The sequence below is a fragment of the Anarhichas minor genome, unplaced genomic scaffold, assembly GCF_050575085.1.
Source record: "Anarhichas minor isolate MPS153535 unplaced genomic scaffold, ASM5057508v1 ptg000027l, whole genome shotgun sequence".
Lineage (NCBI taxonomy): Eukaryota > Metazoa > Chordata > Actinopteri > Perciformes > Anarhichadidae > Anarhichas > Anarhichas minor.
The window spans coordinates 13,561,547-13,587,811 of record NW_027466473.1 but is presented as its reverse complement, the minus strand read 5'-3'; the positions used below and the strand labels follow the sequence as shown (position 1 = coordinate 13,587,811).

At 44.1% G+C, this 26,265-nt stretch overlaps 2 protein-coding genes across 3 annotated transcripts; one reads left to right on the top strand and one right to left on the bottom strand.

The window, feature by feature from the left end:
* Positions 1 to 381: 381 nt before the first annotated feature.
* scaf4a (SR-related CTD-associated factor 4a) lies at positions 382 to 10,525 on the bottom strand. 2 transcript variants are annotated; one of them, XM_076101201.1, is made up of 19 exons: positions 10,359 to 10,525; positions 9,046 to 9,129; positions 8,876 to 8,920; positions 8,617 to 8,778; positions 8,291 to 8,423; positions 7,903 to 8,030; positions 7,594 to 7,794; positions 7,361 to 7,440; positions 7,156 to 7,231; positions 6,637 to 6,813; positions 6,367 to 6,440; positions 6,070 to 6,260; positions 5,803 to 5,903; positions 5,571 to 5,684; positions 5,312 to 5,468; positions 4,962 to 5,089; positions 4,180 to 4,333; positions 3,687 to 3,842; positions 382 to 3,558 (listed from the first exon to the last, which is right to left on the bottom strand). In XM_076101201.1, the coding sequence occupies exons 1-19, from the start codon at positions 10,386 to 10,388 to the stop codon at positions 2,354 to 2,356; spliced, it is 3,396 nt and encodes a 1,131-aa protein (XP_075957316.1). In that variant the 5' UTR covers positions 10,389 to 10,525; the 3' UTR covers positions 382 to 2,353. The 2 variants fall into 2 exon arrangements, with proteins under 2 accessions (XP_075957316.1, XP_075957317.1); XM_076101202.1 differs by having other exon boundaries at positions 7,600 to 7,794.
* Positions 10,526 to 12,962: 2,437 nt separating this feature from the next.
* On the top strand, positions 12,963 to 22,056 carry hunk (hormonally up-regulated Neu-associated kinase). Its single transcript, XM_076102048.1, has 10 exons — positions 12,963 to 13,176; positions 13,646 to 13,671; positions 15,905 to 16,197; positions 16,709 to 16,764; positions 17,214 to 17,349; positions 17,457 to 17,584; positions 18,350 to 18,476; positions 18,602 to 18,770; positions 18,943 to 19,105; positions 19,966 to 22,056. The coding sequence occupies exons 1-10, from the start codon at positions 12,963 to 12,965 to the stop codon at positions 20,712 to 20,714; spliced, it is 2,061 nt and encodes a 686-aa protein (XP_075958163.1). The 3' UTR covers positions 20,715 to 22,056.
* The last annotated feature ends 4,209 nt before the right edge of the window (positions 22,057 to 26,265 follow it).

The window sequence follows — 26,265 nt, the reverse complement described above, 5'->3', positions numbered from 1 at the left end:
TGTTCTTAGGCCAATTCAAATAAGATGTAATGTCACAGCAACAGTCACAAAGACCATGACCGAATTATATATGCTGGACAGTACACCACTAGTTAAAAGCTAATTTGAAGCCGGCTGGTCTTTCATATGGAGATGGAGATTTTAAAGAAAGGATTGTGTGGACTGCAAAGTCAGCTGTTACATAAGCCTTTTGTTATTGATACCTAGACTTAAATAATGATAAATCTGACCTGTTTTACTTCCTCATCATAAATTGTAAAGATCAACCTATAAGTTAGTTGAATTACTCCAAAATCACAATAAATATAAGGTCTGTGGCATTTAAACAGACCAGTATGTGTACCAACAGTGAAGCACAGAATATAATTTGGACAAGCAAAATGATTTGGTACAAAAATAGTTTATTAAAAACAATTTCCTCTGGCTGAAATATTGGAGATTTTTTGTCCATGTCTTTTGTGTTATTAACAAATCATAGAAACATCTGTCAACTTTCAAACCATGAGTGAAAAAATGTTAAAGCAAGAGGCCTCTGTTGTTCCTTCCATGTCAATGTCCTTCTCTACGATAAACGAATCACGGATCATAAACAACAAATACCGTTACACCTTTGAATAGTCAGTGATACGAGCATATTTACAGCCGTGTGACCCAAGCAACCGTCTTCATTTCATCGCCTTAGTTCTGCACTGTTAGAAAAAAAAAATGTCAAGAGCAAGAGTTGGGCTTGGACAATATGGGCTTCAAATGTGAACTTCAGGTACAGCATGTCTGCAGTGAAACAGACACTAAGTGTAAAAGCTGTGTTCATCAAAAACAAAACATAATTCATCTACAGGGATACATTTCGTATCTTCTTGTGGCCAAAACTCATTTATATCAGTGTTTGACTTCAAATGGACTCTTACTTCCACTTTGATGTTAATGTTAGTTCTGAAAACTTGCTCGTCAAAACCGAAACCAGGATAAAGAAAATCAGTTTTTGTTGTTTTTAGGTTTGTTTTCAGCAGTTTTGAACAGTTCATCTGGGTGCAATTTTTTTTGCAAATGGAAGTACTCGTCCTTATTTTTTTGTACCAGTATCTCTATGTTGATGATTCAAACTTCTGAAACAAAGCCCAATTATATAACGTCCAATTTCTTTACATTCTTAATTTTCCAGATTATGCCGCCGTTAAAGTCCGAGCTTCTGAGCCCCCACAACAGCTAATGTTTGCCAAAAAAAATTATATATACACACACACACAAAAAATGAAAAGACCTAAAGTGGCATCTGGATAAGTACAGTATGATCAAAGAATGGGAAGAATTCTTGATTCCCTGAATCTTAAAATGATACGAGTGTTTGGGTGAATAAAGCATGTATTGAGAGTGATTTCTTTGAAAGGACATGGTGTATTTGCCAGTAAATGTGCACCAAGTGGCTTTTAGAAAGAAGACAATACTTTATTCTTCCTGAAATAAAGTGTTTTAAAGGATAAGAAGTGGGGACATAATCAAAAAGAGAGCTCAACAATTTAGCAAACCTAATTCTCAGTGTAATTTACCTCTTTCCCCAATTTGTACTTTTCTTTTCCCATCAAACACCTACAAACGTACTTGATTTGATTTTAAGGCCACGGTAGTCCTTTGAAAGCTGTGCATTACTGGCTGTGATCTCGCAATGAAGAGCAGACATGAAACACAAGATGACGTGAAAACAAAGGAAAGTAAATGGTGCCTGTATTATCAGAACAGTTGTTTGAGAAGAAGATATTCAGTGTTTGACATGACATTTTGGCAGATTTAAAAAAAGATTTAAAATGAACATGACTTTGTTGAGGAGTGCCTGCTATCACACAGATAAGGCAATGAAGTACAAAATAAATGTGTGTCATAGAAGTTATTTGTTTCCTCCGTCTGCAAACCAACTGGAGTAAAAAAAAACATAAAAGCTAAGCTCAAATGAACCTAAAATGGACAGAGCCGCGATAACATGCAAACACGCCGTTCATTCTTTCATCTTACAGGGAAAAAACAGTTGACAGCCAATAATTCAACGACAGCAATTTTACCAAACAGATTTCCGTGTGGTCATGTGTTTCCAGCAGCAGACGCAAAGCCAAATTTTGACCAGAAGCCAGTCGGTCTGAAAACAAGCGTTTTTACATAATGTCTGACGACACGTGTGGGAGATGTTTGTTTTCAAGACCAGAAACTGTCGATCACCAACTGGCAAACGGTGACGTGCTAGAATGCTTATGCCAGGAGTTGAGGCTGACTATCATTGTGAAAAACACCTTTAAGAAAAAAATAAAATAAAATCATTCAGTGGTTCACAGCAGTCTCTGGCTGAAGGAGCAGTGAGCCAAGTCTACGATGCTGCTTCCTGTTTAGTTTCTGTGGGCTCACTTTGAGCTGAGGGTGAGGGCACAGAGGGCGTCTGCTCCTCTGGAGACGGAGCTAAAAGTTCAGAATCTGCCTTCTTTTCAGAAGCTTCCACACTTGGTTCTTCACTGCTTTCCAAAGCTACCACAGGAGTCACAGGAGTTTGCTCTGTTGCGTTAGAGGTCCGAAATCTCTCCATGTTTTCCAGTTCAGCCAATCGATCGTCCCTGTCCCATCGTGTGGTCCTCTCTTTCCTCTCTGACCGCCTTGGCCTGTCTCCTTCTTTTCCTTCAGCTCCTTTCCCTCTTTCTCGACTCCCTCCTTCCACCTTTCCCCTTTCTCCCCCCTCTCCCTTCCCTCGATCCCTATCCCCATCATCACTCCTCCCTCGCTCCCTGTCGCCATCCATGCTGTTTCGCCTCTCCCTCCAGTCCCGTCTGTCTCCGACGCGATCGCGGTCTCTCTCCCGGTCTCTCTCCCGGTCTCTCTCCCGGTCTCTGTCTCTCTCCCATCCTCCTCCACGGTGACCTCCTCCATCTTCTTGCCAGCCTCCGAGTCGGTCCCTCCCATCCATTCTATCACCACCTCCTCCTCCTCCCCTCCCTCCATCACCAAAGAGACGCCTTCCACCTCCAAAACCTCGGTCCCTCTCTCTATCCCTGTCTCGATCCCAGTCCCTGTCCCTCTCTGGCTCTCGGTCCCTGAATCCGGGCCTTTCTCCAGGCCTATCTCCGGGCCTGTCTCCAGGCCTGTCTCCAGGCCTGTCCCCCCTGAATGGCCTGCCTTCCATTTCTTCTGGCCCCTCCGGGCCACGAGGCCCCCCTGGTCTGATAAAAGGAGGCGGACCTTGAGGAGGAGGAGGAGGACCCTGCCCGTGTGGAGGGAAAGGAGCCCTCATATTGTGGGGAGGCATCATTCCAAAGCCTCCTTTAAGTGGAGGGGGGTCGTGGTGCATCATTTGAGGGTGTGGCCCTCTGGCAATCATCTGCGGGGGCATAGGTGGCATGTTGGGGTGAGGGGGTCGTGGCCCGTGGGGTGGAGGGAAACGCTGCATGTGTGGCGGTGGGGGAACCGGAGGACGCTGCAGTGGGATTATACCGGGCCGTGCGCCAAGCAGACCACCAGAAGGGGGTTGGATGTTTCCAGGAGGAGCACCGGGGTGGGAACCAGGAGGTCCACCTAGCTGGTTACCTGGTGGGGGAAAAAATACACAACACAGCTTTAATGTTAACCCAACATTCATGACTGTTCAAAATCCTTAACGGCCAAACTCCAGTAACACTCATTTAAAAAAAGAGCCGACAGAAAGACAGACTGACCCATGAGTCCCATCTGGTTGTTGAAGATGTTGGGACCCTCCGGGACCTCGTCATTTTTCCTGTTGCCCAGACCAACTGGGTCCAGAGGTGGGTCTTCAACTCCACCTTTGGAGGGAGGTGGGGGACCGAGAGGCATGGCACCCGGGGGAGGGAAACCTGGGAGAGGAAGAAGGGTGAAAGGAGTTAGGGTTCAGTTGGTTTAGGCTGGAAAGTGAGCGAAACTTTGCTACCACAAATTAAAATCCCCCCCCCCCCCATAATGTCACAGTGCAAGACAACTTTTCCTGTTTCAACCTTTCCGTCACTACTCTTGTGATTACTTCATCATGAGCTCCTTATGACACCAGCGTGGATAAACAAACACATCCAGGAGCAGTTGAATAGTGCTTTGATGTCTTTCCTTCAGTACTGATAAACATCATTTGAGGAGGAGAAAGACACTGAAAGAAAAGCCAGAGAGAAGTTGTTTGATGGCAGCAGAAGGAAGTGCTACCTGGAGGCATCTGCATGTGGTTGAAGCCGGGTCTGATGAAAGGCGGAGGGGGGATGCCTGGGGGGAAGGAAGGCGGAGGCATGCCTATGGGACCAGGAAAAACAGGAGGCTGGAGAGAACCCACACCGACCATTGGCTGCTGCATTGGAGGAACCTGAGAACATTTACAGGGATTTACTAAAGATTTAAAATAAGAATATTATTTGTTATACTTCCCAGGGACACTAAAGAAACACAGCGAGCGAAGGAACTTCAGACAACAACCATAAAAGTCCTCTTTTGGCATGGATCAGGTCACACCAGCTTGTCATACTATTTAATAAGTTGCCTCCATACTTATACATGGAATTGAGTTCCATAGGTGAGTAAAAAAATATTAATGCACTTGAATATCTTGGTATTATGTTAAAATATGTATAAAATACCATTCATTTTTAATAAATATTTACATGCAAAGATTCGTGACAAACAGTGGCTCAGATTGCACAATAAGTAGTGCTATGAGGTTGGAATGACGATAAATGCAAATGGAAGATTTTATACAAAAGGCACTGTGTTCTTTATACTATGACAGTTTTTTTATTCGCAATATATCGCCTTGCTTACATAATCGCAATATAGTGATTTGTAAGTCCTGTACATTTGCATAGATCCCTGAAAGAAGCAGGCACATTCATTATCAGAATGATATCTTACCATTATTGAATCCCATAACAGTGATAAATCACCATATATCTAATCCCAGATGTTTACACTGGTAACATCTAGCTGTTGTTGTTTACCTGCGCAGGAGGCGCGGCTGCAGCAGCCAGAGGTAACCCTTGTGTTTCCTCAGGCTGCTGTAGCTCTGAACGGCCGTTGTGGTTGAGTTCCTCCTGGAAGCCAAGAGTCTTCCTCACTCCACTCCACTCTGAAAAAGACAGACACGATTCAGACAAGTTAAAAAGCAGACTAGTATATATACACTATAAATAAGATCAATAACACAACTTGTTTGGCATACATATTTCAACAACAGCATTCTGTGCCATTCCTTTCTCACTGAACTGAATGAGTAAGTGGATTCCACATATCTCTTTTGTCTTGTTTGTATGATTCTCCTAATGTTCATGTGCCTGTCATGAGTTTTTACCTGGTGATAAGGTGTCTACATCCAGTACGCCTCCTTCTTTGAGCTCCTCCAACTGAGCCTCTCTGATTTTGGACCACGGTATGTAGGTGACACCCAGCTCCACGTCCCAGTACTGTTTGAACTCAGCCTTGATGCCCTTGTTCAAAGCCCAAGCAATCTGGCAAGAAATAAACAGAAACAGCTCTCGGTTTGAGAGACGCTCCTCCGTTTTCTCTCTTTAATTTGCTTTACTACGCAGCCGCCTGCGTTGCTCACTTACCTTGATGGATTTCTGGTTCACTTTGTGAGATCCTCTGCTAAGCTTCTGCAGAGCCTTGAAGGCATCTTGCCTATGTATCATGACAATATAGGCACAGCCACGTGGAGGGATCATCTTAACAAGGGAGGAAAAAAGTCAGTATTTTTCATATTTGGTTCGGAAAATACAAATGCCATTGTTTACAAAGGCACGACGTGGTCACTGTAACTCATCTATACATGTCGAAACTTACATTGATGGACTCTATCTGCCCAAACTCTTCCAGTAAAGAGGCGACATCTTGCTGTTGTGTTCTCTTGTCCAACTGGCCCACCCAGAGAGTTGTACTGCAAACTGCAGAGGAGACAGAAAATGAAAAAATGAACGCTTAGAAATGTAACAACACTTTGAATCAAAGGGAGGGAAATTATTTATATAAAACCGCTGAAAACCGCATACATCTAACAGGTAATGTCCATATACTTGAATGAATATGGCCATAAATAGGAGTCCGACTCACTGCTTAGTGTCTCGCTCTTGGGCGTCGGAAGGCCTTTCTGCCGTCGCTCCCTCTCCTTCTCTCTCTCCCTGCGCTCCAGCGAGCGAGGGCGCGGGGAATGGTGACGCCGCTCTCTGGAGCGGGAGCGGGACCGCCTGTGCCGGGATCGTCGCGTACGGGAATTAGACCGCGACCTCCTCCGCTTTGGAGACCTGGAGAAAAGAAAAAAAAAGACAAAATGAATACATACCAATGAAAAGCTTGTCCATATAAAACAATTTACAATGCTGATGTCTGTTAGACACATCAGATGCTGACCTGGAGCCTGAGTGTGATCGTCGACCATGTCTGCCATCCCTCATAGATGAATGGTCCATATCAATGGACAAATCCTGATATGGTATGGAAAATAAATGATTATGATTTGAGACAAACATTTAAATATTCATATGAGTTTGTTCTGGCATCAGATTTCAATTTAAATGCAAATGTAAACAAATACTGGTTAAAGTTTACTCTACCAACAGAAATTAACCTTAAAAAGGCTTGTTAGATGTTAAATACCCTTCGTTCTCTTTTTAAATCTACCTGTTGTTGCTGGGCAGCATTGTGGGGGAGGTATAGCCCTGGGAAGCCTGGAGGCCCAGTCGAACCAGGGGAGGCCTGCCCGGGCAAAGCGTGCCCCAAAGGAGGCATCATGACGGGGAAGCTTTGTCCTGGCTGTAAACCAAAGGTCTGGAGCTGGCCATTCGGAGGCAGAGGGACCTAACAATGACAACGGGAATAGATAGTGTGTGCGTACTACAAGTTTTCATAAAATCTCAAATTAACTTGAAAGAAAATGATTTGTACCTACCCACATTTTTATATGTATGACTTATTTCTATAAAAAGGTTGCCTTCCATAAATAAAGAGCACACTGTACATAGTAAATGTATTATGTGACATTATTGTAACACAAGCTAAAATTGTTGTTGTGATAGGAAACTTAAATTTGATAGCATTTAAAAGTTGAATGTAAAATTGACAAAAAAAAAAAAAAAATCAAAAAAGTAGAGGGCTGGAAATACGAGTTATTTTCCAATTAGAAATGTTTGTGCTTATTACCTGTTGTGAGAGGTCTTGCAACATGTTAATCATCGGTGGTTTAAAGTGCTGTTGGAAGGCTGGAGGCTGCTGCATACTGTGATGATAAAAATACACCATTAGCTTCACAGCTTTAAGTTCTTTTTTTTTTTTTTAATCAATCAGAGCGTCCCTTTTCTTGGCATTGCAGTGCTGCAGTATTATACACAATAAACCAAATGCTTACAAGGAGGCATGTGATTCATCCTTCTTTGTCTCCTCTCCAACTTCTGGTTCATCATCATAGTCAAAACGGTCCAGCAATTTCTAAGAGAGCGGGAATGAATGTGCACAAATGTTTTAAATGACTTATACTCACAGCACTGTCCTACAAAGTGTCTAAACAGTGCCTGACTTCTTCTGAAATGTTGTTCGTAGTATATTAAGCTGTTGATGGCATATGCAAATACAAGAACGCACTTCCACCTTGTCAAAAGCTGTCTTCTGCTGGGCGGCTTGGGCGGCTTGGGCGGCTTGCGTGAGCAGAGGCGGTTGCGGGGCGACCATGGCCAGGCCAGTGGTAACGCTTTGGGGCTGTGTTTGACTGGTATAGACGGGAGGCTGAGTGTTGCTGTCAGGCTTCCCAGGCTGCTGCTGGAAGTTCTGGAGCATCTGTTGAAGCTAAAACGCCAGTGAAAGAAGAGGTATTAGTGAGGGTCTGAGAGAGGTGCAAGCAAAGATAATAAAAGCAAAATGACTAAAAACCAGTCTGCTCTGGTACACACACACCTGCTGACCCTGCGTGGACTGGAAGAGCTGTGCCACAGCAGCAAAGGCATCGGAGTTTTGCAGCTGAGCAGTGGATGGCATGGTGGAGTTGGCCGTTACTGGCTCTTTGGCTGGAGGCGGGGAAGAACCTGAGGGGAGAGACACAGCATGAACATGTGTGTGGGGGCTCAAGCAGATCTATATTACATTGTTATAAGCTACAAGGTTAGCTTGTTGTCATTCTGCAACATAGGGTTGCACAGCCAAATGAGAGTTGTGGTCCCAGACAAGAAAAAACACAAAAACAAAATAATGCAATATAATTATATTTTGCAATATCACGAAGCAAACTGAAATAAACTACATGATGGTAATTACTACTGCTTATGTGTACAAACACACAAATTACCTGGGTCATCTGAGCCTGTGTAGGGTGCAGCAGCACTGCTAGAGCCAGCTGCCATGTCCAGGAGGGGCTGAATAACCTCGATCTTGAACACCCCGTTCTTCTGCCACAGGTTCAACACCCGCACAATCTTACTCTACAAAAGGACAGTAAGGGAGCAAGGACACAGGTGAAGGACAAGGAATGATAGGAAGCTGATTTAGGTCAGAATGTGTCAGATTAGAGGGAGCAAAGTACTTCAATCCCAATGTGGTACTATTTGAGACAACAACACTACAGTCCACAACATTGGTCACAGTGAATCTTTCCCCATCTGTTCATTTTCTTACCCTGTCCTCTAGTGGGCAAAGGCAGAGGTTCTCAAAGGTTCCTGTGATATTTTTGGTGAACCTTGGGCCGAACACGTCCTTGTCTGATCCAAACTGGTGTCTGGACTGCCGAACAATGGAATCCACCACATACAGGCCCGCTATCTTGTACTCAGACTTACACTAGAAAGAGCGGAGGGAGAAAACAGATATTGGGTTAATTCATGTTTGGCGAGATGGAAATGGGTGACAACCAACATGTTTGACAGGCTTGTCTCACCTTTTTGATGAACTTCTCCACAATCTGGACCACATGTTTGTAGAGCTGAGAAAGAGAGGAGCAAGTGAGCATGTTATCATCTCAATATACAAGGTTATAATACAGAGAACGCTGTTCAAATAACTATTGAAGTCACTCTCAAAACGAAGGAATGACAAACTATTTCTTACTTTCATAGCTTTGATGGCCGATTTGGTGATGGAGATCATCTTTGCCCGAGAGATTGGGGGCTTGGAGTCTATCAATGAGAATAACTACGGACAGAACAGATGACAGATGAGTGAGACGGCAACACAGAGAGGAGAGTGCTTAAGGACGTTCAGAGGTGATGCTAAGCCAATCATTTCTACTCCAAAAATGATTTCCAAACCTTCGTCTTTCGACACCGAAGACACACATTTTGAACCTGTTATTATAAGCGTCAATGGATCCTAATCTTAACAGTCTTATCGCCATTTAATAACTATATATAGATGATAACCTGATTTGTTAATTAGATTGCTGATCTTTTATTGGTTGCCACTGTTGCCTCTGTATCCTGTGTTATTGTTGTATTGTGGACTATTCTCTGATGGAGGCGTGGGGATGAAAGCGTTGGCGTTACAGTGCAGTGTGCTTCAAAAGACAGCGAATGCATGAAATCTTTCCACCTTTCTGTTTACCACTTGCATTAAACTACACACGGTGGGTCTGCTTTTGAGGAAACTACAGCATCTTCACAGCTGTGTGGTGCAATATGCTATTTATAAAAGGTCCAGTTGAGAGAAACTCATTTATACAACACTGAAGTACAGGTTTGCTCTCGTCATTAGTGTGGGAAGTACACTTTAACATATTTTGTCCTATGCACTTTATAACACAGACATCCATAAACAACTGCTTTCTCTGTTTGTGCCAGATGCTATATTGAAAGTGCAAAACATTTTTGAAGAACCATCATGAAACAGCTCACAGGGTTTATTATGATTTGCTGCAACAAACACATACTAGGACTAGCTCGTTGTGATACAGGTTTGTTTATGTTTAGCACTCAGCGGGCCCAGCCACAGCAACTGTTACATTCAATAATAAGGAATGCAATCAGTATTAGGATAGTGCGTTTGCAGGTAGCTTTGTTTCCAACACAAATGTTAGTAAGCATGCTCTCACGAGCTAACATTAACGTTGGTCTTACGAACTTTGCGCAAGGTTAACGTAACTAGAACCGATGTGGAGTAACTGTCGTTGCGTTAGCTCGCTAGTTAGCATACATTCCTATAATTTGTTTCATTGCCCGCGTAGCTTGCGCTGCAGGTGTATCTAACAGTACGAACGCTAACTCGGTTAGCCTTAAGACAGGTACGATGGACAGGTCCAGCTAGCTCGCCGAGCAGGCCCACTGGTCAGTCCTGCATAGCTAGCTCCACGGCAACACAGCGCTATGACCAGCGCCGCCAGACTCGGTGCCTTCGGGGTCCTCAGCGAGCCCTGAAGGGCAGCTTACCTCGTGGTTAAAGGCGTTGACGGCATCCATGATTGCCCAATGCTCCAACTCGTCCTCTTGACTCCCGATTCCCGGCTAAAAAGCGATGTTTATTTATGGAAGGGTCGGTACAACATGTCCGCTCCCCGGTAGCTAACGACAGTTAGCCTAGCATCGGTAGCTCTTGGGTCGGCGGGCACGGCAAAGCATGATGGGATTCAATTTTGTTGTTATATGTTTTGGCCACTAGGTGGCGTAGTGTTTTAAATATTGAAAACATGTGCATGGGACACGGTTGTCCACAGAGTGTCTACTTAGATATGGTAGATTTAGCCCATCAGAACCCCCAAAATGAGCTTTAGGCCCCCATTGACTTTGTGTAACCATCATCCGGTAACGCACTGTGCAAACCCAGCAGCAGACTTATTATTTTTGACCTACTCCCATATAGTATAGGCATACCAATCAGTATTAGGCCTACTATGCCGAAGTACTACCTCAGACTAATCCATGAAACCAAGTTGGAGATTGAAATTATACTTGTATGACTGTGGTACACAATCACAACAACAAGAAGTAGCAGTAGCTACAATAGAAATTCAAGCAGTAGCTATTTCTATTAGCCTCATCAATACCCAATGTTTCTGGGATGAAGACTGAGCAAATTACAACATCTACCTCTGAAGTATCAAAAGTTACAACGTGAAGGAGTATTGGTGAAATAATCCCTTTTATAGTGTTGTGATGCTTCTCAAATTCAAACCATTACACGTGCAACTTTTCCATTAGGAGGCTACTTTTAATAAAAAAATGATCTCCAAATCATTAACTAATTCCCTCACAAGACCCCTGTCTTCCCCACCCGAACAGATCACCTTTATAGATTGTATCTTTGTTCTACAGGCTACTGTTAATTTACAAGGATTAATAGACTGCATGCTTTAAATCATAATTTATTAAGAATGAATGACAATGAAGAGTGGAAAAAGCTCAGCAGGAAGGCAAGGCTTACTCATGTCATCAGTAATAGGACTGACTGTGTGTTCTTGTAGTACAGAATTACTCCAATAGATGGTGGTATACTTGTACCTTTGGTTCCATGTCTGGGTGTCTAGTTTGCTGTCTAGAAAGCATGGTCCAGTAGACAAGTCAAACTGTGCAGGTGTATTATTCTCACTCCTTCTAGGAATCCAGGAGTGAACAAAACAGAGCAAACCTGTGTATAAAATTAAATCTGATGCAGAAACACCACAAACAGCCTTATAAAACACCGCAGAGTTTCATCAACACCTCACTGACACAGACTCAAAAATAAACAAACATGTGCTTCACATTAGTGGAACAGTAGGTCTTATTAATACTACTTATTATTATTGCAGGGCTATTATATTTCATTATATTGTCAAGTGTTATTATTTTTGTTCTGCCCCTGTAGAAGAAAACATATGATATAATCATATTAAGTCGGATTAACCTGAGCTGAAGACAAGTACAGGAAGAAAAATATGTCTCAAACTGTTGCCCCTCCCTGCAGGTGTCCTCATCTGAGTGATGAACACCATGTTAATAAGGCCAGTGAACACCTCAATGAGCGAGGGGCTGAAGGCTTCTTTGTTTGCCGCCGGTCTGCGGCGTACAACTTGGCAGCACTCCAAGTTCAGCAACAACCAATAACACCAGATAAAAAAAAATGGCAATAAATAGGCGATGGAGGGCTTTATATGAAATTGACCATTTCACATTTTCATGTTCATGTTCATTTATTGCCACTATGTGCGCACAGTGTTATTAGTGTAGGTCTGCGTGGTGCAAAGCACATGTGAACATTTGAATCCTTGACTGCACAATTCTGACAATATTACAATGAAGACGCCCCCCCCCCCCCCCCCCCCCCCCAAAAAAAAGCCATGTGAAAAGAAGTATGTAAAAGGTTGTAGCGGCAGGAGGCTACTGTTGCATCTCTGTTCCGCCTGTAAATATAGTCTTTGTTCACAGCCGTGTACAGCATGAGCGCACCATGCCGGGCAGCGGTACCGGGTCGAGTTGTCGCCCTTGTTCTCACATGTGCTCCGCCCGCCTCTGCTGATTGGATTGAAATGTACCCTCGGCTACCGTTCGAGGGGCTGTGTGTGTGTGTGTGTGTGTGTGTTTTTTCTTTCACCCTCACACTAAGAAACGCCCACCTATATGACCGGTAAAGTCAGTTCAAACTGAAAAACACGCTGCCTGCGCGCAGACTATTCAGGAGACGTTCATGTGTGGAGCAGGGACGCAGAGTGAGAGCCCATACCTCTTGACTGAGCTTCTTTCTTTTTTTAAACCCTCACAAGTATGAAGACAGGTTGCACCAGTTTACAACTTCCCATGATTGAGTCTGACATTTTTTCTTGTGTCTTTTTTAACCTAAGATGATACACTAATCGAGACTTGTCTCGGAATCTGCTGAGTGCGCTCACTGGATGCTTCGGTCGAACAGGTGGCGCAAGCTCCGGTTCTCTTAATTTGATATTAAGGGCAAGACGCAGGCACGTTAAGCATTTAGTACCAGCCTTCAAGGTGGGAGAGGGACGAGCTGCGCAATTTTTCCTCCCCTGTTAAAACGGGGCACTGGACAAGGGAGCTGTGATGCCAGTTGCAGACAGCGACATGGTAGTAGACAACAGCCACTGGCTGTATGAGGGTAAAACCTCAAATAGTGCCGGGAATGACAGCACCATCCCGGCCTCTCTAAGCAGTCCAGCGGCGGACATCCTGAAGAACTTTTACCACACCAAACGGGTCGGGAACTACCTGATCGGGAGGAAGCTGGGCGAAGGATCGTTCGCCAAAGTTAGAGAAGGTCTCCATGCGTTGACTGGGGAAAAGGTAAGACTTCACTGAGTGGAAATGCAACATGGTTTGGTTGAATTGTGTGTAATACATTTTGTATTTTTACATTATATATATATGTGTTTTCCTTGGCTTTATTTAAATGCAACGTGTGATCCGATCACATACCATCCCAATTAAAGTTAATTTAGTCCTTGTGATTTTTTGCACTCCAAAAAACTTTAAAAACCCCAAAACCTCATTGTTTTTATTTTAGTAAACTATATGTGAGTTTGTACTGACTGCTATAGCGTATAACATGTCAGATCGTGCTGTATTGGTAATGGTTAAATGGTTTTACATTTCATTTCAGGGGACGGCGTCTGTTGCCACTTAAGCTCATGCATGTCAACCAAGCAAAACTCTGTCACCTGTTGTGATTGACAGGTATTCACACGTTGTGATTTTGCATTGTATCTAGTTCAGTAATCAGCTCTCAGCTTTCTCAGAGAAAGTGATCAGACCAGTTTGCAATGGGAGGCTTTGTTAATGAGCTCATGCGGCACCACCAGCTGTTGAACTCAGCCAATACGCACAGCATGGCTTGTTTTCTAGCCAGTGACAATATTTACTTTTGTGTGTGTGTGAGAGAGAAAGAGAGAGAGAGAGAGAGAGAGAGAGAGAGAGAGAGATAGCGTCCCGTCTTTCCCCCCACATGTGTGGGATATCTGGGTGTTTTTCTGAACCTCTTCTTTGTCTGCTGCTGCTGCCGGTGATCTCACCGCGGTGGGCGCGCAAGCCTGCGATAGGGACAGTGGGGGGGAATTGTTCGGCCTATGAGAGAGCAGAGCTGCTACTTGCATATGAAATCATGTCGTTGATAAATGGGCCTCGGCTTCATTATGATTCCGCCAGCACAGGGCTTTGATATGGGCCACCATTGGCCACTGTTTGCCTTTGTCTCTCCAGGCTGTTTTGAGGGGCAGCCAGGACATTTACATATTGAAAAACAAGTAACCCCCTTTTTGCTTAAGTGTCCCTAAAGGCAGACCAATATCTGTTTGTAAATGTGTATGTCAGAATATGTGCCACTGAGATTCATATTTAGCATATTAAAGCATAATAAATATTAGCTTATCCTGTGGCCCCCCCCCCCCCCTCTCCGATTCTGTTTCTGTGAGGAGAAAAGAAAGCTCTCCTCTTCCCTCACGCTCTTTGTTGAGGATGATGCAAACACTGGCAATCACACAACCAAGCAGAGCACATGCTCTCTCGCTCTCTTTACACACTCTCTCTCTCTCTCTCTCTCTCTCTCATTCAGGGTCCAACAGGCTCTGGGAGGGAGCGGAGGACAGTGAGTTCATTCAAGCAAAAGGGTAGTCGGGGGGGAAAGGATATACAGTACAAGAGGACTCCCAGATCCTTTTTTAGCATCACTAGAAAGTCAGTTTGGAGGGATGAGAGACTGTGTGTGTTTACTGGCAGGGGGTATGAAAGTGAGGAGAGGTGAGAGATGGTGCTGTCATGGTCAGGGGGCGTGGGAGGTCACATGCATGTGTTTTTGATGTCTGTAACCCACTTTCCCCTCCATACTCCCCCGCTTCCCCCCTTTTTTCTGTCTGAGGGGCGCCTGATAAACAACTGAATCCCCAAGAAGCCCCCTGGCTGGGCACACCCCTCCCCCCCCTCTACATATAGACTAGCCTACTGTAAACTGCCTGGCGTAAACACGGGCCATCTATAACTGTATTGTGACAGCTCAACACACACACACACACACACACGCATGCAGGCAGGTTTAATTAGCAGCTGTAAAAAAGGTGAATCAATTATCAGAGATAAAAGGACGAAAGTATAAAATAAAGACAAGCTGAAGGGCAGAAGAAAGAGAAGACACACACACACACACACAACCACTTTGGCCCTCACCATTTCATTAATGGATATGGTGATTCGTTTTGCCGGTCATGCCTTTTCATGTCTGTGGGCTCTCCTTGAGATGATTTGCTGTGTATGATAGCCATGCTCTTGAACCCCGTCTAGACGGGATACAAGGAGAAACGGGGCAAAGGATGAAATAGAGTAGATGGGTACGCTATTGAATGTAATTAGCTCAAGAGGGAGGTGTTTGTCATAAAGGACATGTTCTGTGGCTTTTATGAGGAGACTGCAAGCTTATTCCCCAATGACACAATAAGGGCGGAGAAACACAGAAAGGAGATGCCGTTTTTTTTTTTTTTTTACAGAACATTTGTGAATCTGTTCTCAGTGTTAAATCTACATCAGAGCCCGACTTTATTCTTCCTCAGCCTCCTCTCTACATTTGTCGCTTCTCGTGTGTGTTTAGCTGCGACTAAACTCTGTTGCGAATGGGGGAATATCAACTGTCCATTTGGCCTTGGCGCCTTCTCAACAGAACATTTGCTTTTCCCCTAGTTTATGATGGTTCAGTAACCCCTCCAGCTCACACACACACACACACATACCTCCCCCCTGCAGCCTCAGGGCCCTATAGCCCCTGGGTTGCCCCACATTGGGAGCAGCTGTGAGGGAGAGGTCAGTGTCGAGTTGTATACCCTGCAATGGAGACTGAGCAGCTTGTCACCTGTTACACTTCAACTCTCTGAAAACCTCTCTCGAAGACTCGGCAGTGCACTAGTGCTCTCTTGGGTATAATTCACAATATCATACGGAGCGAGAGCCAAACTTTAGCTGCCAAGTCAGTCCTTTGTCTAAAATGAGTCCCTCAATTTCTCCAGGTGGCAGTGAAGGTAATTGACAAGCGGAAGGCCAAGAAGGACTCATATGTGACCAAGAACCTGCGGAGGGAGGGCCACATCCAGCAGATGATCCGCCATCCCAACATCACACAGCTGCTGGACATCCTGGAGACGGACAACAGCTACTACCTGGTGATGGAGCTGTGTCCCGGCGGGAACCTCATGAACTGTATCTACGACAAGAAGCGCCTGGAAGAGCGGGAGACTCAGAAATACATCCGGCAGTTGGTGCTGGCCGTTGAGCACCTGCACAGGGCGGGAGTGGTGCACAGGTAAAAAATAAATTAAATAAAAAAAAACACCCACACAGAGGTAAACACACGTACATACACTGCTCTCCAACGTTAGAGTATCATTTGTATAAATGCCTCAGAAAATAATTTCCATGCGCTGTGTACAGACTTTGCTCCTATAAATATTGTTAAATCATATGATAAAATGTTTGATTTCATTTAGGAGAGAAAAAAAAACTAAACTGCTTCTAAATCAAATTTCAGATATAAATTTCACGAAGCCCTTCCCGGGAATATTCAATTATTTGCCGCTTAGAGCCTGGGAACTACATTTCTATCATGGCGACATGGCCTATGTCGATAACTGTATAACAGGATTTCTAAGGCTGAGGAGGGATCTGGAGGCACACAATAGACCCTGAAAATCAGCCAGCGTGACACACATTGGGAGGGGCTTGGGGGGGGGGGGGGGGTTTGACCTCTCCTGCTTGTGCATTGTGTGACGATGATAAGCAATCTAATGTAAACACTGCCACTCTTTGTCTTACAGGGATCTGAAGATAGAAAACCTCCTGTTGGATGAGCAGAACAACATAAAGCTCATAGGTGACTCAAGAGCTCTTACATTTAAAGTACCTAACTCTGTTTATTTTGCTTGTTCAGGGCAATGCCGCTTCTTTTCAATTTCCTGTGAATAAACGTGTTGAAATTACATTAATTAATTTGTATAAAAAATGTCCCACTTCAAAGAACAAGAACAATATTCAAGAAACAAAGAACAAAATAAGGCCTTCGTTGCCAGTTGCTTTACAGTAATTAAAATATTTTCTCAGTTGGAGCGGGACATGCAGAGTGTCACACATGTCCCACATGTGGTGAAGAGCGAAGAGCAATTAAATATCCTGCTAAACCCTTTACGAGCTCTCACCATAGTGCTAATGTGCTACTCTGTTTGTGTGTAACGCTGTGATGGGGCGACTCGTTTAATGAGTGAGCCGAAAGGACGGTAATAAACCCAGAAAAAAAACACTCACCCCACCTCTCTGTCCCTTCAGATTTTGGCCTCAGTAACTGCGCAGGCATCTTGGGATACTCCGACCCATTCAGCACCCAGTGTGGAAGCCCCGCCTACGCCGCCCCAGAGCTGCTCTCCAGGAAGAAGTACGGGCCGAAGGTGGACGTCTGGTCCATGTGAGTGCACGCTTTCAAAATGTTATCAGTTGTTGCCAAATATCAACTTATTCAAATACATTTGATTATTTCGCCCCCGAGCTGAAGTGTGCATTTTGATCTTCCAGTGGTGTGAACATGTACGCGATGTTGACTGGGAATCTGCCGTTCACTGTGGAGCCCTTCAGTCTCCGAGCCCTGCACCAGAAGATGGTGGACAAGGAGATGAACCCTCTACCTCCCTCGCTCTCCTCAGGTAAACACCGAGCACACCTGTGTGATAAATCATAGATGAACGGGCGTTCCTCTTCGGTGGAGAAAAGATAAATCTATCAACTCATCTAGATAGATAAGACTACTCACATAGCGCTGTCATCACCGACATAAATCTGAGTGTGGAGTCGAAATATATATGCCGTGTAATTTCAGGTTATGACTGCACGTAAGTGAAAACATCTTGATGTTCCAGTTTCTGCAAAGAGACGCAAGAATAGATGATAAGCTGCTCTGTATTACTGGAATGACTGTCAGTATATATATATATATATAATCTAGGTGGAAAAAAAGTTTTGGGGAAAGAAAATCATGTATCATGTAACATGTAAGAAGTCAAAACAAGAAAACAAGTGCACCAACCAAAATGCAAATTGAGCAATGTAACATCTTTTCTCAAGCTTTCCTGTCGAGTCGCTGACACTGCCTTAAAAAGATATATTGATAATATTTTCCAACAACTAGTAGAATTCTAACTAATGTTGTGCGAGGCAACGAAGGCCAAGTGAGTTGTCAGTGGGTATGACAGGACGAAAGGATTATGAAACTTGTACCGTGTCCTCCAACTAGTCATTGAAAACGGTTGAGCGGTGGGAAACGAGGCAATAATTATGTTCAGCTTCATAGTTCAGTGTCACATTAAATAAAAATATGAAATGTAAAAACATGTTTCAGTAAACTTCTTTATGCACCGAGCTGAGCGTAGCTGTTCGCTTATGTTTATTTATATTCTCTCTCTCTTTCTCAGCTGCTATCTGTCTTCTGAAGAAGCTTCTTGAGCCCGATCCCAACAAGCGTCCCAATATCCATCAGGTGATGGCCGATTCCTGGCTACAGCTGGCCAACAAGAACACAGGAGCGCCATACCTCAACAGGTAGACTCACATTTACTTTTTGTCTATTTGTTTTCTGAATCTTATCATAGAACTCCTTTTTGCATTCAATTTAAAGCATCGTAAAGCATTAACTTTCTTTGTCTGCGCTCCCTTTCGGTGTCCAGGATTCACATTGAGGAGATAAACCACACGGTGTTGCTGCATATGACGGAGAAGATGACCTACAAGCACAGCGAGGTGCTGAGCGCCGTCCTCACCAACCGCGCCTGCCACACTCTGGCCGTCTACTTCCTCCTCAACAAGAAAATGAAGAGACTCTCTAAAGAGTACAGGGTAAGGGCAGGAGACAATCTGAACACTTACATAAAACACACTCTCTCAGTGACACGTGAATTCAGTTGTTGTTACGAGAGAACAAGAAGTACGAGGTGTTAAATCTGGTTGCACAACAGGTTTGTCTATCGCTGAGGGCTGTTGTAATGTGTTGCCTGGCCTGTCTGTTTAGGAGATGCAGTTCCAAGAGAAAAAGATAGGAGAGAAGCAGAAAAGCGAATACTTCCAGACCCAGTGGAGGAAGCACGTCGACAAGCTCACCATCCCCCCCAAGCAGACGCCCGTCTACCTGGCTGTGGCCAAGGGGCCCAGCAAGGAGAAGAAACACAGAACAGGTGAGGCATCATATGGTGCAGGTTGGGCAGATTTGAAAAGAAAAGAAAAGTTAATAACGTATATTTGTTTTTCAAAAAAGTACCACTTTATTTATTCGATGTACTTTATTTACCTTTGTCCATACAGGGTAGGTTGACCGAGCAAGCATGTCCTTCACACATAGATAGTTACCCAGTCATCCATCCACTCCTCCATCCATCCATCCATCCATCCATTATTTGTCTGTCCATCCGTCCAACCACCCATCCATCCATCTATCCGTCTGAGAGTAAACATCCAGGATAAGTTGCCAGTTAATTGTAGGGAGAACACACAAACACTTTTAAAATTGAGTGGACCTGTTGTCAGTCAGATGAAATGACTGAGAAAGTCCATGAATCATTTTATATTAAACTGGATTTAATCTCAGCAACACAGCAAGCGTTATTAAATAAAAACATCTTTAAACTAGGGATTGATAGGTGGAGTCTGTCAGATCACACTCCTTGAGAAGGAGTTTACAAGTGACAGCAGGGAACTGGGGCCTCTTCTCAATTGCCTATAATAGATAAAGAGAAAAACTCCTTAGATCAAGAATCATGTCAAGACAGGCTGGTCTCCTCAAGGTTTGAATAATACAGAATGTTCTCGTTCTTCTTTACGCCCGCTTGTTACATGCTCTCAGGTGATTGTCATGTCCTCACTGACTTGACATAATCTACTGTATATACGCAGGGCACTGAGCCAAAGATATTCAGAGAAGCTGCCGTTCTTAACCCTTCACTCCCGTTGTGCCTGCAGAGAGTTGAGCAAGAACAAATATTTCAAATGTTGGTTTGACGGTATTCCGTGAATGTAACAATGCTTCTCATCTCGTCAGGTCTTTTGCGTGCCATTACTGGTGGCCATCGTAATTCCCCTCTGGCGCCACCCGGCACCGTCGCCTCTTCTTCCATGGAGTACCTGGAGATCCAGCCTCTCTTTTCCAACACCCCTAAGCAGCGGAGGCGCTTGGCCACCCTCCCTCAAGTTAACACGAGCCCGGAACACAACATACCTGCCCCACCAGCACCGTCACCGATCGGCATGCATTCCTTCGGCTCCCTCTCCAAAGCCGAGCAAATTGAAGACACCCCGGCCTCGCCCTGGTACAAGCTGACCAACGGGACCCTGTCCCCGCCGCGCCACATCTCCGCTTTCCAACCCGACTCTTCCTACTTGAAGAAGGCCACGATCCCCAGCCCCCCTGTGCTCATCGTCAACCCACAGCCCAAGAAGAGCATCTCGTCCGATTGGGGCGGTTCTTCCGACACCAGCGGCAGCCCTCCCAGCACGATAGGAAGCCCCCCAGGCAGCTCGGCCTTCAGCCCCCCGAAGTCCGCCTTCAGCGCCCTCAACCCCACCTCGGCATTCAGTCCTCCTTCCAGCAGCGGCAGCAGCGAACCCGACAGCCCGACACACCGCAGCAAGTTCCCGTCTATGGGAATCGGACAGATTTTTAAGAAGAAGGTGCAGCTGCAGCCGTTCTCCTTCCGGCCGGAACAGGTCCTTGAGGAAGTGGTGTCCCCGCCGCCCTACCCCATGCAAACTCTCCTCTGTGCTTCAGGTGCACTCAAGACCCTCTGCTGAGGGACACACGACGAATAAAAAATAAAATAAAGATAGACTGAACTCAAGGCCCCACTCAACATTTTGTTTAAGTTGAAGAAGTCTTCCAGAGCGGCCTTTTGAACTGTCCCTTTATTGTGACTGAGCCACTTTTCAAGACAGACCATTTAAAAAAAATTAAAAAAAGAAGAAGAAGAAAACAAAAGGAGGTTTGAGTAAGAGTATACAATATTGTGTCTCCAGTCACCGCTGTCATTATGTAATAAGAGGTGGTGACGCTGAGAAGATGAGATTTGAAACAATGACTAAACCTCGCTGTGGCCTAGATGCAGACTGGACATGGGACATCATGTAACACACACATACACACACAAAACACTGTATTATAGACTGAGTTAAGAGGTATTATCTCATGTAATATTGCTGTAACTGGTTACTAATTGAGCCGCAGACTGATTCACACCAGCTAACAGATCCCAACTCTTACCCTGACCCTGATTACATGTATAAATGTTTTGTCTGTGTGAAAAAAACTCTCTATAAGATACCCACTGACTTCCAGCCGGCTGGCACTGTATCAATGCTGAACTGGATGAAGAAGCTCACTGCACTATTCTTTAAAAAAAAAAAAAAAACTGTCGTAAAAACGGTGTTTAGCATCTTTTACCTCACTGCATTATTCTTACGTAACTGTGTAACAGCAGTCGACTGTGACATGCTTGTGTGGATTTTTGCCACAGCCGTGCAGTGTCTGAGCGTTGAGTGCCATTAGATTTGAAACAATAGAAGTAGGTATTGCAAGAAGAGTCATATTCACTTTTTTTATAGGGTTCTCATAAACCACCACGGATAATAATTCACAGCTATAACTTTTTATATACAAGTGTTACATCACGACCCACAGGGGAACTGTCAAAAGTCTTAGTTTTGACTTCCTTAGAGCCTGTTCATAGTCTGTTTTGGAGAAGAAGAAGAAAATAGAGCATCAAAAGCCTTATGAAACTTATGAACCTCACAAAAGGCAAGGTGGGAGCATCACGTAACATCTCTGAAAATAAGTCACTTCCTTTTGTCTTAATGCTGTAGTCTGTGTCTTAAGTGTTAACTGCAATGACGAGTATTTGCCAAGAGCTCTCTGAGAGTGATGTGAAAATTGTGCTTGTAAATAACTGACTCCTGTGTTTTTCTGCCACTGTCTGCCGTTCTGTACGAAGCGATCGTAAAATGTTGGTCGAACGGACACTTTGGCCGACGGAGAAGGTTTCCACGGGGAGCGTGAGCCTTCTCACTGTTAAGATGCTGTCGAATCTCTTCCTGTCCAAATGAAAAAGTTGCATGCAATACTTCACGAGTCCAACTGTAAACTGTCAACATTTGAAATGATGTCTTTGTACCTTTGTTTTCTGGTTGATACTGAGATTGATACAGACTCGAGATGCGAGGGAGAGGGGGGGGGGGGGGGGGTCTTTTGTAAGATTTTGTAATGGATGGTTTTGTTTAAGTGTCAAGAGATTTCTATGCTGTATAAAGTATTTTAAATATTTATACTGAATCCATTATGTGTCTGTCTGGTCTTTCAAATGCACCTGCTGCTGTCTGGCTTCATTCTCATTCTGCTCTGTGCACACATGCCAATATAGCCTACAACTTTTTATTAGCTGACTTTTATTTATTTTTTTTGAATTAATACACTTAAATTACTATAATCAAGTAAGTCATTCTACAATAAGTCTTGTTAATTTATGTACCATGTAAAACGGAGCCTGAGGCACAGAGTGCATTCCTAAAGCTCTTTGCTCGGTGAGCACTATATGGAGGGATTTATGTTGCTTTACAACCTCAATGTGCCACTTGTCTCACATACCATATATACATTACCCACGGAACACCTGTGGTGGGTTAAAAAAAAAAGAAGAAAAACACACCCTTGGAACAGCTGAAGGATCCTAAAGGACCGATGCAGACACGCATATTACGACCCCTCCCTCTTCGCTCACTCGCACACTGCAGACATTAATCTACTCAGCTGTGCCCCCCATCATAAACCTCTTTGGGTGACACCGACCTGACGAGACAAAGAAGGAGGGGGGAGGGTGGGGTCATCAAAACTCTGAGACAAACACCCACAAATCACGGGACGACATAAACAGGGCTGTCCGATTAAAGCGGTCGTGGCTAAGCTGATGAAAGCCAAGGGGGCAAGAGTGGCTCAAAAAAAATGCATTAGAGCCGGAGCCTTTTGTTTATCAAAAACAGGCAGACAGTTAGTCAAAATCCCCGGGCGGTCCGCAGAGACCAACCATGAATACATGGCTTAACCACAGCGCTGAGCGAAAGCAGAGTGTGCACCACGTGTACAGGTCATACCTGTAGTGTTCAGGGCTGCGCTGGTGGAACCTGTAGGTGTGTACGCGCGCGCACACCCACACACACACCACACACACCACACACACACACACACACACGCAATATTAACTGCTGACAGAATGTAGTTTAAAGAAACATATCGGTGCAGGGAGAGATACTGACTGGGAATACTACTTAGTAACTAGTTTAGGAAATGTATTAACAATTTTCTAAATCAATAGTTTGAGTAATTTTAAAGCAAAAACGCGAAACAATAATTTCTCAAAAAGAAGATGTTTTGCTTTTATCTCTATCAATATGAATCTTGTGTATTTGGGTTTTGGACAAAAAACAACAACAAAAAAACAATAATTTAAGTCTCTTTGTAAAATAGTGATGGTAGATGTAACAGACAAATACTGAAAATGGAACAGTAAGAAAAAGTTAGTTGCAGCATTAGACTGTCTTTTGGAGTATTCTGCTCGCAGAGGCAAGTTGTTTATCAACGTTTAATCTCAGGAAGCCTTACTGATGAGATAAAGAAACATTTTTTCCTTGACACACAGATTATTTCTACGTTAATCTGTTTGTACACAGGTCAAATTACAATGCCGAGGCTGTGATAAACAAACACCCCCTACCATTGTCACAGCAGGGGTGGGCCATAAATTGACATGTTTCATCATAAACATATTCGGGGAATTTTAATATTGTGAATAGAAAGCAGATTGTACGTCGGATTTCTCCAGGAATTAGTTCAGAGATATTTGGGGATCCGCCGGATGAAAACGCATGATGAAAGATTTCCTGTGCCAACACAAAATATGTTTGATATATCAGTATTTAAGGTCTTATGGTATGATTGTCCTTTGTCCTCATCGTCGAGCCGTAGCTACATCTTGACAAACTTTGGGTTGAGACTGAAACAACAAGAGCAGACATATGCCACACCCTGGGGCAATGTAGGCCTCCCTGCCAAATTTTGAGAGAACATTAAAGTGTCAATCCCTTGATGTTATTCAATAATTGATCACCTGAGCGGCGGCACTCATACATGATCACCAGACACGGTATCTAATAATCAAATCACTTTTAATGAGGCCAAACTGAACCACTTACTGGACCGCAAGACTTTATTTCTGTCAATCTGTTCAGGCTTAGATCCTGATGACACTAATCCTGTTTTCAGCCCACTCCTCTTCACATACACACACACACACACACACACACACACACACACACACACAGACACACACACACACACACGTGCGCACACCAGGGTGTCACTGGACGAGCCTTTGTGTCTGAGGAAAACAGACAATGACCCTGCTACATAGTGCGGGTGTGTATCCCCAGCCCCCCCACACACACACAGACGACCTGAGCATCCTGGTTCATCCTCAGACCAGGACTGCACACCTCAGCAGTTCTCGCACAGGACGAGGAGAGAGTGAGATACTTCCTGGCAGGCGTACACAAAGACGTGCGGGGGAAATAAACAAGCAGATGTTTCTAATGAAGCAGGAGGCTTTGAGCACTCAGAGGGGATTTGGGTTACTCCGTCAGACCAGTGTCTGACTGGCCGTCTCCCCCGTTTGTATCTATCGCAGACACAGATGAAGGTGATTAATGAAACGAGAAGGCTGTTGGCTTATCAGAGATTGTACGCTTTCGCCCTCGAAGGTGCTGGTAGTAAAACAAAACTGGGCTAAATTTCCCCCAAATGCTCTTGACACCAAGATCATCCTACAACCCACTGATTCCCCAAGATTAAATTGGGAAATGTAACCTCCCAATTGAAAGGGGTTTACTAATGGACCTGCCATCTATATCTGTGCGACACAAAGACAAGGATGAGAGCAGACCGTCTTAATGACTTTAGATCTAAGATTTTGGTGGAGCATATGTTACGCATGTGAGGAAAAGCAGAGGCGATCAACCGAGTCAAAGGTTCAGTCGGGTTTCAAAGGAAAACATTAAATCACAAACTTAATTAAGGATTAAACATGTGTACTTAAGATAATCTATTAAATAAAATATATTTGGATGGTATTTACATAAAGGCGTCATGTAAATACGATTGTATAAGCAAGAATAATATTTGAAATAACCAGTATTGGAATTCCACCTGCACAGCACAGATAAAACCCAAAGGACCTGAGGTTTGGGATATTAAGAGTTAATACTAACTGGTCATAAACCAGCAAAGAGCAACTTGTGGGGTGTGGTTCTTTTGTCAGGGGAAACCCAAATAATATGATGGGGGGGGGGCAGACCATTGCAATTCAATGAAAAAAAATCAAGCAATGATTTAAGATTGTCATTATCGAAATGATGATTGTTTTTCCATCTTCTAATTGACAAGACACACACACCTTATGTAGCTAGTGCCAGAAAAACAAAACTGAATTTAAGTCTCTTAAACCCCTAAAACAGAAACATTTTCCCTCTCACAAAGTAATCCTTTTTTCATTTCATGGACTAAAAACAAACACATTTTGTATGTTGGCACACAGGTGGCACTCCTTGAGATATTTCCTCTCTCTCTCTCTCTCTCTCTCTCTCGAAAACAAGATCAGAAATCCAATCAAAGAGCAGCGCTCAGCCAATAGGATCGCAGTGTCTGTGGCAACAGCAGCATCAGTTCCAGCAGCCATTGGTCTCGTGTTTCACACAGGCGCGGCTGTAATTGGCCGATAGTGTGCCGAGGCTTCATTGCCTCCATGGCAACATTGCTTCCTTATTGCTTGGGGAAGGTGAAAAGGAGGGAAAGAGGGGAGGCGACTTTCACTCAGACGCTACCTCTGCATTATTCATCCTTTGTCCCCGAGTGCATGTAGGATGCGTGTAGGTGTATGATGCGTGTGTGTGCGCGTGTTTCCACGTTGGGGTGGTAATGATTGGTTGGGACTTAACGGGTGAACGGGGTGAAACCGGTGCAATAATTGCACTCAGCAGTGCAATGCATCCAGCAACATCGTGTCTATATATATATAATACTGCTAAATGAGTTCAAAGGCCCTTCACGGTGATGCTGACTCCAAAACAGCAGCTATAAGCCTCGAAGCTTTATTTCTCTCAATGGAGCAACAAACAAACACACACGGTGATTCTCTACTAAATGACTTGTTACGCTGCGTAAACAGCACACATCTGGACAGTGAACCGCTCTGTGCAGGACGCATGGAGGCACCTCTGGATAAAGACACCACCAGAAACAACAAAC

Coding starts and splice junctions, on each gene's coding strand:
- scaf4a (XM_076101201.1), bottom strand. CDS start 10,388: ATGGATGCCGTCAACGCCTTTAACCACGAG. Junction 8,779..8,875: donor TGGAGAAGTTCATCAAAAAG/GTGAGACAAGCC, acceptor CGCTCTTTCTAG/TGTAAGTCTGAGTACAAGAT. Junction 3,843..4,179: donor CCACATGCAGATGCCTCCAG/GTAGCACTTCCT, acceptor TTCCTCTCCCAG/GTTTCCCTCCCCCGGGTGCC.
- hunk (XM_076102048.1), top strand. CDS start 12,963: ATGCCAGTTGCAGACAGCGACATGGTAGTAGACAACAGCCACTGGCTG. Junction 13,672..15,904: donor CAGAGAAAGTGATCAGACCA/GTTTGCAATGGG, acceptor CAATTTCTCCAG/GTGGCAGTGAAGGTAATTGA. Junction 16,765..17,213: donor GAACAACATAAAGCTCATAG/GTGACTCAAGAG, acceptor CTGTCCCTTCAG/ATTTTGGCCTCAGTAACTGC.